General features: G+C 30.1%; 1 protein-coding gene across 2 annotated transcripts; it reads left to right on the top strand.

Moving 5' to 3' along the window:
* Positions 1–815: 815 nt before the first annotated feature.
* Positions 816–12,485, top strand: CDC25 (Rhodanese/Cell cycle control phosphatase superfamily protein). Of its 2 annotated transcripts, none has more exons than XM_089717946.1 (4): positions 816–1,080; positions 1,167–1,305; positions 6,871–7,089; positions 12,048–12,485. In XM_089717946.1, exons 1-3 carry the CDS (start codon positions 998–1,000, stop codon positions 7,042–7,044), a joined length of 396 nt encoding a protein of 131 aa, XP_089574072.1. In that variant the 5' UTR covers positions 816–997; the 3' UTR covers positions 7,045–7,089; positions 12,048–12,485. The 2 variants fall into 2 exon arrangements, with proteins under 2 accessions (XP_089574072.1, XP_089574071.1); XM_089717945.1 differs by lacking the exon at positions 12,048–12,485 and adding an exon at positions 9,951–10,271 and having other exon boundaries at positions 817–1,080.
* The last annotated feature ends 1,672 nt before the right edge of the window (positions 12,486–14,157 follow it).

Genomic DNA, 14,157 nt, shown 5'->3' with positions numbered 1-14,157 from the left:
AACTTGTAAAATTAGATCAATTAAACACTCATTAGATGGTTAGAGATTTCCTATACTTTTTTTTTACATCTTATTAATATGAGTTTTTGTTTTTTTTTTTATCAAAAATTAAAATAACGATGAATATCATTCTTCATAAATAATAAGAGACTCCATCTCATTCTTTTATATAGATACAATTTCCATTTTAGATGCCTCATTTAAATAGATAAAGTTATTTAATTTGAATTGTGACCAAAGTGCATAATCCAAACTGCCTTTATTATCTTTATTAACAACGTAGGTTTAAAAAAAATACGAAAATGTGATAGATAAAATTCAAATATTGTATTAAATATGATTGAATCACCAACGCACGACTGTATTATCTTTATTTCTACATTTTCAGCCAAATTACACGTAATTTTCAACTTTTGTGTTTCATCTGTCATATTACTACACATTACTTATGATCATATCATGGTATTTCATTAGTTAATATAATCATATTAAGATAAAAATTTGCACGTATATTGTAATGTATGTTCCATTAATTAAGAATAGAAAAATTATTATGCATCTTGTTAGACATTATATGAGCACATTTTATTACAAACTACTCTAGTAAGAAAGTTGACGGAAAAAAAAAAACAAAAGAAAGAGCAGGAAAAATTGCACATTTTTACGAGATGAACACATACTTTTTAAATCAATTAATATGATGTTTGGGCAAAATAAGAAAACTTTAGTAAGAAAATTCAGTTAAACTAATTCCTTTCTTCTTGTATAAAGTTGATTGCCTATAGCCGTGTTTGTATAAAAGAATCGGAGAGAGTATAAATTAAATAATGATTACGGAGAGCAAGATCTGATTAAAATTAAATATTAGTTTTTCTGCAAACCAAACAAAATAAGAAATAGAAAAAAAAGGAAAAATGAAATGAAGATATTCTCCGTTTACTTGTAGCTGCAGTAGTTAGCCTCGATCTCTTTCTCATCCAAGAAGATAGAAGGCGTGATGTCTCGCAGTATCTCATACATAACTGGCTCTCAACTTCTATCCGTCAAACGCCGACCCAATATTGCCATCATCGATGTCAGGTACATTCCTTACTTCTTTTCTTCTTTTTTATACCCACTTTCTTTTATCGGATGTCACCTAATCTTTTAATTTTGGGATATTTAAGGGATGATGAGAGGAGTTATGATGGGCATATAGCTGGGTCGCTGCATTACGCGAGCGACACTTTCACTGATAGGATCTCTCATCTCGTTCAACAAGTCAAAGGGAAAGATACCCTTGTTTTTCATTGCGCTTTGAGTCAGGTTTTGTACTTATTTTCAATTAGTTTGTTTTTTTTTGGTTTTGTGTTCTTTTCAATTTGCTTATTTGATGTTTTTTCGAGAAGTGAATATCATATTAACCCTTGGGCTATAGAAAAGATTGAAATCTTTGGACTTTAATATACTCATCAATTAATTATGTTAATCTTATTGATTATTGATGATTTGACATGAAATATAAGTGATTTGTTTGAAATTTATGTCAGGATTTTGCCTAGCTTCAACGTTATCCTGGTTGATTGCCCTGAATGTAATCTACAATGATAAGAAAAAGTAATTGGTAGTCAGATTGGTTAGATTTGTAAGGAAAGCTGATGCGGATGTTGGTTATTTAATGGGTAATTTGAGCAATTCATTCAATTGCACTGGAAGGACAAAGGCTCAATGTGATATTCACCCTCTTTTTACCCATCCAATCAAACCCAAAGTTAAGTTTGAAGCCAAATTAGCAACTGCCCTTATATTTTCTTTTTCAGATGAATTTAACCCAGTCTTGCTTGCAAATAATTAAAAAATATTTTTAATATATATTTGAAATTATAAAAAATATTTAGAAGTCCAAAATTGGAAAACAAAATTAAGAAACAGAGAATTTTTTTCTATTAATAGTTTAAGCAAAGTTGAACTAAGTAATTTTATAATCAAATGCTTCAGAATTCAAATTGATCGGTAGGAAAAATATAGATTAATTAAACTAGTTGAAAATTCTTGTAATAGTCAGAAAACATGCTGGAAGACTAGAAGTAAAAAGGAGAAACACTGGTAAAGGAGGAGAGATCTATGGATTAGCAGAATTCTTGATAACAATGGTGAACATTGTGAGAGAGGCTATTGCTAGAATGTGAATATCTTAACTGTGTTATAGATGTCTGTAATGATTCTTGATCTGAAGCCAATCAAGCACCATTATATATAATTTCATATCTGTTTGGACTCGATCTGTTGATGTGAGCTAAGAATTAGTGTTGTTAACTGGGTATTGGTAAAATATTTGTTTTATCATATTCATGCTTCATTGAGCTAGCATTTTTGGTATAAACATGCATGAGACAAGTAGGGGTTTCTTGGTGCAAGGGCTTTGGATTTGACAGTGGTGGTTATAATGGACAGGGAGGGGAGAGAGAGAGAGAGAGAGAGAGAGAGAGAGAGAGAGTGGTGGCTATAATGGACAGTAGAGGGAGAGAGAGAGGGAGAGGGAAAGAGAGAATAGAAGGAACTTTTGAGAGAGAAGAGGAATGTTGGATGAGAATAAAAACGGTTGATGATGAATGGATCTTGGGCTTTATTAGTTTCTATTTCTAAATTGTTATTATTTAAAATAAAAAAAAAATTTCATTATTTTATAAAGAAATTGCTTTAGATTGACCCAAAAATAAATAAATAAATAAATACTAGCTTGGCTCAAACTTTAATTTGTATCTAACTGGATGGTCTGAAAAAAATATAAAGTTCAAATTGAACTTTTGTTCACATTGAAAAAATATTTTGTGTTAGTTGTGTGGGTTGGCAATGACTTGGACTTGCAATTGTAATACAAGTATCCAGGCATGAAATGGTTTGAGGCATCTTAAATAGATGATGAAGATTTCATAGTTTTAGGGTTTTGCTGCTATAGGTCTCAATTTGGCTGCATTTTTTTAAGGAAAGATATGGTCAAATAATTTTGTTTTAGGAATAGCTGAATAGGAGCATGTGAACTTTCCACTATTTTGCTTAATAAGTTGACTAAAGATGCAATATTCTTAAACAAAAGATACAGGGGAATGCAAGAGGCTTTGTCGCAAAAGACATATCATATGCTGAAGCTGAAGTTGACTAAAGATGCGATATCTTAAAAATAGGTAAACGCAATAAAACAGTGGGGCAATTTCTATATAGTCCTCAGATTTTATTCATATACACTAGTAAGGATCTTAGTTTTCAAAATTACACTATTTGGTCCCTGTATTATAATTCCCTTACACTATAAGATCAAACAATTAGTTTTTCCATTAAGTGATTGTGAAATGTCAACAGTACCCCTAAAAATAATTACTATTTAATTCCTATGGTTTGTTGAAATACACTAATAAGGACCTCAAATTTTATAATTTTACACTATTTAGTCCCTATATAGTAATTATCACTTAAGGATGTTTTTGATATTTCATAATCACTTAACAAAAAAATTAACCGTTGAATCTCATGGTATAACACAATTATAATGCAGGGACTAAATATCATAATTTTTAAAACAAAGTTCTTACTAGTGTATTTGTTAAAAATCTAGAAAATATATAGTAATTACCCCTAAAACAATGGTGGAGGCTTTTATATTCAAGCTGTTATTATTAAGCGGGGTTCTTTGGTGGAAAAGTGAAACACTATATGATGCAGGGGAAGAATATATGAAAATTAATTCTCAACAATTAGGCTAGAATAGGCTGATTTTGGTTGGAAGAAAATAAGATAACTGGTTTCGAAGAAACCCTTAGAATTAAAATTCTAAATTCATAAAGAAAAAAACAATACATAAAATTAATTGCTTCTGTCTTATTTATATTATTTTGGACAAATCCTAATTCTATACTGAAAAGTATTCTTAATTAGCTAATACTCTTAGACTGAATATTATTCCTATTTAGCTAAATCTTAAATGAAGAAGGAAAACTAAAAATTATTTCCTGATTAATTAATATTCTTTAATTTAATTAAGAATTGTAAACAAAGAAGGAAACTAAAAGAAAACTTTTTAATTAGCCTTGGATGCTCCAACATCATTCTCTGCGGGTTTGAAAAGAACTTGGCTTCAATGAGAAAAGTTTAGGCCTTGAGAGTAGAATCAATTTGTGTAAACTTCTCCTTAGAATAACATGTGCTTAAGGCTTTTGCATAAGCAAACACCATCACAAGCCATTCAAATAATCCATCCTTCTTCCGAGCAAGCAAAGTTGGTTCAACACAAAGATTTTTACTTATTTGCACTAGCCTTCTTGCTTGAAGATGTATTTCAACTTCATAGGATACTTGCATCAAATAATCTGTTTTTGGCGATTTAATACTATCAATATCCACAAGCAAATACCTTTCTACAGAACAAAGATGTTCCTTTGTTTTTTCAGCTTTGACATTCTAATCTTCTCCTTCTATTTTCGGGGTAAAGAATATGTTGAATAACAATATTTTCTCCTAGGATAAGTCTATCTCAATTTCTTGTTCTTACTCATCATGATGCTCATCGTAGATTGGCTCCATAAGGACCTTGTTGCTGCATTCACTGTTTTGAGCAATAAAGTATGAAACGGCTTTCTCCTTTTCACTCTTCTTAGGGTCATCAACATCCATCAATATTGTCATTCCCTAATCTAAATAATCTGCTGCATGTAACTTTCCATGAAGATCATCTACTTCGATCTTCATCCCTTCTCCATTCAAATCAAGGGCGTGTAGTGACAACTCTTACAATCCATTTCGTGCCGCTCGATTTGTGGGTCCAGCTTCATGAAAAGGTTTGCATCCTTGACTTCATCAATCTCGAGATCCTCTTGAACCTTGAGGTATTTGTGGTTGCTTTCCGGAATCTCCACTGGGCTTCCATGGGTTGCTAACGCTGCAAGGCTTGTACAGCATGGGTCAAATCCTCAATCATTCGCCACATCTCAGCCATCTCTTTTTGTTGGGGCTGATTGCCTCTTTACTTTGATTTCTACCTCTACCAAACATGGTTTAGAATAGGAATATAAAAAATCCTGCAATTTCGGATCTTTCGTGCTCTGATACCATTTGATGCAGGGGAAGAATATAGGGCAATTAACTCTCAACAATTAGGCTAGAATAAGTGATTTTGGTTAGAACAAAATAACACAACTGGTTTCAAAGAAACCTTAGAATTAAAATTTTGAATTCATAGAGAGAGAAAGAAAACAATACATAAAAACTAATTGCTACTGTCCTATTTATATTAGTTAGAACAAATCCTATTTCTGTACTAAAAAGTATTCTAATTAGCTACATTCTAAATAAAGAAGGAAAACTGAAAATTATTTCCTGATTAATTAATATTCATTAATTTAATTAAGAATTCTAAATAAAGAAGGAAATGAAAAGAAAACTTCTTAATTAGTCTTGGATGTTCTTGGATCACTATAGCTAAGAGAGCCTTTCCTTTGTGCTTTAGCATTGTGCCTGTCAAGAGAGAATAATGGTTGCATTACCTGTGTGGACTGACTTATGCTTGAGCTTCAATATGCCCCTGTATTTATTTATAAATATAGCTTTCAAATGTCATTGCCCGTGTGCCTCTTCATGCTTAGATCTTTGCTTTTGAAGACCTTTTTGTCTGATAAGTGCTCCATCTTTATGCACCCCTCGTGTTTTTTAGGTACAATAATTTTGGCAATTTATGTTCATAATTATTTACTTTGTATAGGAAAGTCTTATGGTCTATGATGCATTGACACGGATATTACGTGATACAAATATGGGACACAATAATTCTTAAAAAAATAGGATAAGACATGCCAAGGATAGAGACACAAATACATGTAACAAATTCCACACTTATATTTCTTTAATTAATATAATATTTCTTTATTTTCTATTTTATTTAATTAATATAATATTTATTATATTAATATATTAATATAATATTAAATATAATAATATAATAAAATTAAATATAATATTTATTTTATTATTATGATAGAATAAAAATACTTAGAAAAATATCTGACATCAATGTCAATTAATCAAGATTAAAAACAATATATCAACAAAATTGTTTGTTAATTCAACTTGTTAGAAATACCTAATAATTTGATTCTATTTTCTAATATCAATAGCAATTTTTTTAAAAAATTATTTGTTTATTCCATAATAGACACTAAAAAATTATTTATTATGAAAGGACCAATAAAAGGGTTTGAAGCGTGTTTTGATGCATATGGCATTTTTCTTTTTTATTTTTTTGTTGGATGTGGTGTGAAGTGACCAATACGTGTTGAGCAAGGTGATTGCACGTGTTGGATAAGTCGATAAGTGTCTGATGTTGCATATCCCTAATCGGAAGTGTTGTGCATCATAGATTATGTAAATGAACATTCTTTATCAGACTGAATGAGACTTTCTTTATGGGACTGAGTGACATTTTATTCCAGAGCCAAAGGCAACAAGTTAGTTGCCACAAAAAGGTCAATGGTCTTCACGTTTTGCAAATTTGTATGAATAACATTTGATTGTTAGCAAAATCTTGTTTGCAAATGGTATGATTATGCAAGAAGAGACGGATGGGTTCTGAATCATTTATTTACTCCCGATGGGAATACTTTAATTGCTTTGTTAAATGCTATAGATTCAGTCAAAAAACCGTGCATTTATTTCAAATGCTTGCTCCCCTGTCTATATTTTTGCAAGGCTTAATAGTAAGTTTTGCACACCATATAAAGCACTAGCTCTGACTGTGATACGGGAAATAAAATAGCTCCCTATTATTTTCTTTTGCGATCTTTATGCAAGCACGAGAAAGACAGATTGAAATATTTGAAGAAATAACTAATTCATTTTATGCAGGTTCGTGGCCCAACTTGTGCTCGGAGGTTTGCCAATTATCTTGAGGAGATGAAAGAAGATGCAGGAATAAAAAACATAATGGTTTTGGAACGTGGCTTCAATGGCTGGGAAGCAGCCGGTAGACCTGTTTGTCGCTGCAATGATATCTCGTGTAAGGTGGAAAGTGCTGAGTAATTCATTATAAAACACATCCCCAGTTAGGAGGAAGCTTATAATAATGTAAGCATATTATATCTACTTGCTGTCATATCACAAATCGAGATTAACTTAATGATATGTAATGTTTGATGCTGTTTCTCTATAGTTTAAAGTATCTGTTTCTCTATAGACCAATGTTTAGATGAAACTGCAATTTTTCATGCACATTTTTCATGTATATTGTTTTTGCTCCATTTAGCTTTCGTGTGGTGGCCTCAAGGCCAAAATTAGAGAAAGGAATAACCTTTCTATGACTGCGTGGCATGTATTAAACGATTGAATAAACTGGTTATGATTGAGATTAAATTAGTTTTGTCGTAAATATGTCATTAATTTATGATATGAATATAAATGTGTTGTCTCGTAAATATGTCGTAAAGGGCGGCGACGGCGGAGGCTCCGGTGACCGGAATTCTTCGTAGACAGTATATTCCAATTTTATATAGACTCTAGTTTTGCAATTAGTTTTGTACTTTGATATTGTTTTGTGCTCGAATCATTCGACAACAGAAATCGAAAATTAGGCTTCTAAGCCGTAAATATCACAGAAACTTAAATTAAGGAGGGATTATATGAACTGTGTAAGCCTGGTTTGGTAGAAATGCAGTAGCTAAGTTATTAGGTATTCTAATGACATGAGTAAATTGTTTGTTAGCATAATTTAAGGTTAATCGAAGTTATAGTTTTATAAAAAGAAACCTTTAGTGTTATTGATTCCCAATATAGATTATGATATTGATTCCCAATATGGATAATTAGACACGCGTTTACAATTGGTCACAGGTAAAAATATTTAGTTTTCTATGCCAAGACGGAGTTGAATTCATAAAACACAAATCAAAGAGTGCTTAGGAATCAAGATATGAGTTTACTTAGCAAATACTTGCGTGTTGGACTTAAATTCATCGTAAGGATATAAAAATCAGCATGGTTGTTAGACATGTAAATTTGTAAGTTATACTTGAGTTGACTTATTAAAGGAAAAAAATCTAGGATTTAGTGTTGAAAATAATTGGGTTATAGGTCATGAAATATAAATAGGTGCAGTCAAAGAAACCATTTATTTAGTTGTGATTAAATTTGAAAAGTGAAAATCAATGATGAGTATGTATATAAATAAGACTTGTCGAATTTTGTAAAGAATTTGTTTTGTTTTTACTTATTAAGTAATTCATATTAATATATGAATTCAAAATATTGATTTTATAATCACTGTATAATGAAGGATGGTTGGTTGATAATAATAGAAGGATGGGGATTTTATTTATAGTTCTTTGCCTGGTGGATGGGCTGCCGATTGATTTACTGGGATTTAAACTAGAAATTGAGTATGATTTAGGGGAGATGCTGTCGGATATTCGACAGAATATTTTAAGCTAATAGGCTAAGTGTATTATCACTAATCATTAGTTGACTAATAGAGTTATAATAGGATACAAAGTTACTATTGATTAAATTTGTGGATGCAAATAGGTGTAATACAAAAATTGAGTAATTGTTAATAATTATGCTAAAATAAGATAAATAATTATCCTAGTAATAAATCAAATAGATTATAAGTTAGAACTCAAATCTTGATCAAGAAACCTTAAACATATAACTTCAATTGGGAAAATTCGATAATTGCATTTAAGTTAGTATACCATTGTTTGAACTATAATATGGTTTATAAGCATGTTTTTAAAAGATTTGAATATTATTACAGCAAGTAGCATTGTAATTGGAACATAAGATGGTAACATCTGTGATTGAGTTCTTATATATATATATATATATATAAAAGATTAATTATTGTCATTTTATAAGAGTGTTGAAAGACTAAGTAATGTTGATGTTGATGTTGATATGGAAGGTTGTTGAAATGATGATTATTGATTGGAGGATGGGGTATTTGATGGAGACGATTGTCCGATGGATGGGCTGTGCGAATTTGATTGTTAAATGTTAGATATTTGACATTGTCTAAACAGGTAGAAAGTCCTATTTCGCTGGGGGGTTCTGCTGAAATTTTGACAGAATCTTAATTACTTATAATTATAGCTAGTAAATTAGTTGCTAATTTATTTAAAGAGATTCCTTACTCTATTCATTTCTCTCCTCTTAATTTAACTTCTCCTAGGTCGATCGAGCTCGTCCGCTACTCCTGAATCAAAAACCAGAACTAGAGCTTTTTGTCCTCTATAATAAATAGCGCATTACTACTTGCTTCATGCATAAAGATACTACTACATAATATTTTAATTGTCTATTTAATTAATTATTATTTAATTTATTGCATCAACATTCATTACTTTTTACTTATTTGTATATGTGTGTATACTTGTACATTTGCATAATCTTTGTTTATTTAAGGTGCCACGTAAATGAAATGTTTGATTAATTGTGTTGTGATATTCCTATGCCTTGTTTGTGTGGATTTGTGATGCAGTGGGTCACCACGGGTTTGTGAGGGCGGTCTACGATACCGTCGGCCATGTATGGGGAGATCGGCGCCCCTGTGTGAATATGATGATATGGATTATATGGAAACCATAGAGTGGCCTCTTGTTGGTATGAAAAAGAAAAGAGAATATAAAAAAAATGAGAGGGCTGATCAAGTGAGGATTAGACCGGTCAACCATGTATGTGCACATGTCAGGAGAGGACAGGCCATGTGTGAGGATGGCAATCGGGGGGTTTCGGTGACGCTACTGACTAATTTTCACTTGTTTGATTACTCGAAGGTGTAATTATTTGTAGATGCTGATGTTATGCCATATGCTTGATTGGCCGTGTGTTCATTTTATTACTTTAGGAGGCATTTCGTGTGAATGCTCGTGTTATGCAGTAGTTACTATTCATTATTAAACTCACATTTCTTTTGTTTAATTTTTTTTTTCCAGATAGTAGAATCCTCTTTGTCCTGGTTAAGCTCTGTTTTCTTCACCGCAGAGTTAGAAAAGAAATTTTTTAGTTTCAGTAATTGTTTTGCTGTATAGCTGTATGTACAAGAATTTGCTTATATCTATCTGTTAGTGAACTCTGCAGTTGTAGAATCATATTCGATAAATTTAGATGGATCTCTAATTATTTAGTTATGTGAATACATGAATCTGTTAGGCCATATTGTGAATGATTCGTATTATAATTAGGCCTGAGCTATAAAATGTTTAAGTTGCTGGATTTGGGCCAAAGTGTAATATAATCATGTGATTTATTATGTATGACACTATGGGCTGATTATTTGAAATTTATATTCATATAGTTGAATTTTATAGTTTGGCTTACTACGGATTTCGGGGGGCCTTAAGGTTACCTGGGCCCTAGTGTCGGTCAGCCCATGGAAATGGGTCGTGACAAAAACTCTATTTAAACTTTATTGTTGTATTATTTTTTTTATTTTAGTTTGTGAATCTTAAAGAATCTATGCATTTTATATATGAAAATTTATTTTTAAATATGATTTGAGTTAAATAAGTTAAAAATTAAAAATATCATAAGTAGGTTAAGTGAGTCGTATTAGGCCGATTATACATGTCGTGTTTGTGTAATCTGTCTAATTTTCATGTCGTGTTCATGTTAATAGATTTGACACAATTATTAAATAGATTGTGTTTGTATTGCCTTTAATTATGTTGCATGTTAGGCGAATCTATGTCAAACTCAGACATGCCAATCGGTTTTGATATCCCTATTATAACAATATACCATAACAAATGGAATTCAATAAAATTGTTTATAATAATATTTAAAATATATTTAGAAATAAGAATTCATTAGCTTTTATTTTCTAGCATAATAATTTTATAAAATAAATTAAGAATTAAATTCTTTATATAAATAATACTAATTATATTTTGAAGCTATATTTGTTATCATCTCTTTGGTATTTATTTATTTTTTCTAGCCTAGCCTTGTTGTTTGTTTTGCTGTCTTGTTTATCCATATTTTGTAGCTTCTTGTTTGTCTTCGTCCCTTTGACCTTTGTTCTTGGTATTTAATGTATTGTCGTTTTGTTTTCATTTTAGTTTGGTACATTCAATTATTTATGTTGAATTATTGTTCTTGAATTATTGTTCTTGGCATTTATTATTTTTCTGGCCTAGCCTTTGTTTGTTCTGCTGGTTGTTTTTCCAAGTTTGTTGCTTCATGTTTGCCTTCATATGGTTGGTCTGTATTCTTACTGACTCGTCTTCTTAAGCAGTAGGACGGCACATTTAACTTTCTTAGTTGAGGAAACTTAAAACCGGATCTGCTCGTGAACCAAATTAATCAAAATAAAATTTCATATTGAAATGAGAATATTTTTAACCATATATTAGGAAAAAAAGGATAAAATCAGAAAAATTTTTAAAAAATATTTACTGTCGTTGGTTTGGTCTATAATAGTAGTAGCTATAGACCTGATTTAGATAAGTAATTTATGTGTCGAAAATAGCATGTTCCTTAAAATGGAATCTAATCGGTTAAAACTAAAAGAAATAACATTAGTATTTCTTAATAGTATTATAATATAGTCTTTAGTATAATTAGTATTTCCTATTATATAATATTATGATTACGTCTTAGTATCACAGTAGTTAATAGGCATTCATGGGCTCTATGAATTTTGTTTATATATAAATTAAACGGGATTTTGTACAAGTTTGAAATGGGTATGAGTATATGGTAACGTAAATAAGGTTGAGATGCTTTTCTTATGTTTAAAATAGTTTGAGTATGGATAGGTGAATTTTGATAGGTATCCCCAATTTTTTATTTTTTTTATTTAAATTTTGTTATAATGGACTATATGATGACTGGATATAAAGACATATTTGAATAATGAGAATAATAATTTAAACGTAAATCACATTTTCATTTCCCAATACAATTTTTTTCTTTCCTTTTCTATTTCATTTATATTCCTGTCAATATCATTGTTCATGTACATCAAGTGTTTTTGTTTATCTACATATCTAACTTTATTCCTCTTATTTCTTCTAATTCTATGGTGCTAGATTGTTTCTGGAAGGAATTCATTTAAACTCATTCTACCTGGAAATAAATTTCCAGAATGGATTGGACATCAAAGCTTAGGTTCTTCCATTACAATTTCATTGCCGCAATATTGGAGTGACAGCTTTTTGGGTTTTGCATTATGTGCTGCTTTTAAATTCGATGGTGGAAAGTATGATATTGAATACGTAATGAGAGTGGATTACCAGTTCAAGTCCTCTGGTGAAAGCTACTCAACGTCAAGATTCTATGAAGAAGAGCTACTCGCAGCTCCAAAGGCAGAACATGTTATTTTATTCTGTAATCCTAGATTTCCTGAAGTTGAGGATGCCATTAATTATGATGAAGCATCGTTTGAATTTTCCCTTCGAGAGTTTCATGGTGAGGCTTTGTTACCTTCCTGCAGGATTGAAAAGTGTGGGGTTCAACTATTACCTTCCTGAACATGTGTTATTATTGTTTTTTTTTTTTTTTTTTTTTTTTTTTTTTATGGTAAATCCGATTTGACTTCAACGTTAATAGTATATGGAAAAGAATCTTTCAATTAGAAAATTTTATTATCCTAATTAAATAGGGGTATCCAAAGCTTTAATTGTAAAGTTGAGTGCCTTTAAAATTCTCAAGTTATAAACTAAAAATTTAATTAGCATAATAAATTATCATAATTTTACACTGCAAGTCCACAATGCCAGCTTCTAGAATTCTAAATTTCCATCTCATACATAACAACCATTTATTCTATAAAAACTATATAAAAAAAAAATGGAGCAAATGCCTCAAGAAATGTAAAGGCTCTTTACAACTAATGTTATTTAACTAAAAATTAATAACTTGGTAGTTTATTTTGGCACCCCTTCCATGATTAAAACCCTCCTTTCCTCTTTATTTCAAACCATCAAACAAATGCTTGGATAGTATTTACAATAAAAAATTTCAGATATAAAAAGAAAACAAAAGTTAAATTAAGTAACAAAAAGAAGCAAAATCTCAAATTCATTTTACATTAATATGTTTCCTCCATGATTATTGCAGGAAGCATGGTGCTACATGTCAAATAACTAACAAGCTTGATTAATGTTCCTGCTATTAGTTAATACCAAAGCTAACTGACTAATGGTCCAGTACACTGAATTCAAAAAGCTAATGCAACCCATGAGCAAATCTCATGCATTTTGCTTGTCATTCTCTTTATAATAGTAAGACATCACCTGCGTAATATACAAGTAAAATGAAAAGGCGTAACTGATGCCGTTGATTGCTTTTGCTGTGATCTGTTACAGAAGACCTGATAAGGCTAGGTTTTAATTTTTATAGCCAAACCATTTAAATTGAAAACTCTAAATTATAAATGGCAAAAAAAAAAAAAAAGTCAAATCACCACTTCAAAACTCTATATTTGTACTATATCAGCTTTTAAGGCTCTACTTTTATATATTTATATAAATAAATATATATGGATAGATAGATTATATACAATTTCTTCATATGGATAAGATAATAGAATTTGTGAAGAATAAAATTGAAACAAGCAATAATTTGTATAAACTAAAATAAATTGCATAAACTACAAAAGTTTAGATTTTAACATTGTAATCTTAAAAATGACAAAAAAGAGATGAGATGAGTAAAGTCAATCAAAATGGTAATTTTATTAAAAAATAATGCTACACAATTTTTTATAGATTAATTTCATTGGTAAACTCTGAACTTAAAAACTTAAAGAGTGCGCATTTAACTGTACCTAGACTTCAATTTACAACTTAAAAATACTCCAATTTTAATTTGATAATGTCAAAAAAGTCTTTACCCGTTTTAATTGAATTCTGAGCACCAGAATGTCACATGGCATAACACCTAAAATTTTTTTAATTGACTAAGATTTTTTACTAATTAAAAAAACCTTTCTCTTTCTTTCAGGTCATTTTTTATTTCAATTAAGTTAACGCAATCTATCTATCTAGATATCTATATAAAAAATGAAATAGAGAGAAGATTCAAAGCTCCTCCTATGATCACTATTGTATTTATCTTTTTTTTTTTTAATTTTTAGAATTTTCTTTTTATTTTTCTAGAATTCAATTGGATATATATTTTTTAAAAATTAATTTTTAA

Source organism: Jatropha curcas, chromosome 2 (assembly GCF_041381405.1).
Source record: "Jatropha curcas cultivar XTBG-Jc1 chromosome 2, XTBG_Jcur_1.0, whole genome shotgun sequence".
Lineage (NCBI taxonomy): Eukaryota > Viridiplantae > Streptophyta > Magnoliopsida > Malpighiales > Euphorbiaceae > Jatropha > Jatropha curcas.
The sequence above is the reverse complement of the archived record's forward strand: the minus strand, read 5'-3'. Positions and strand labels throughout refer to the sequence as shown.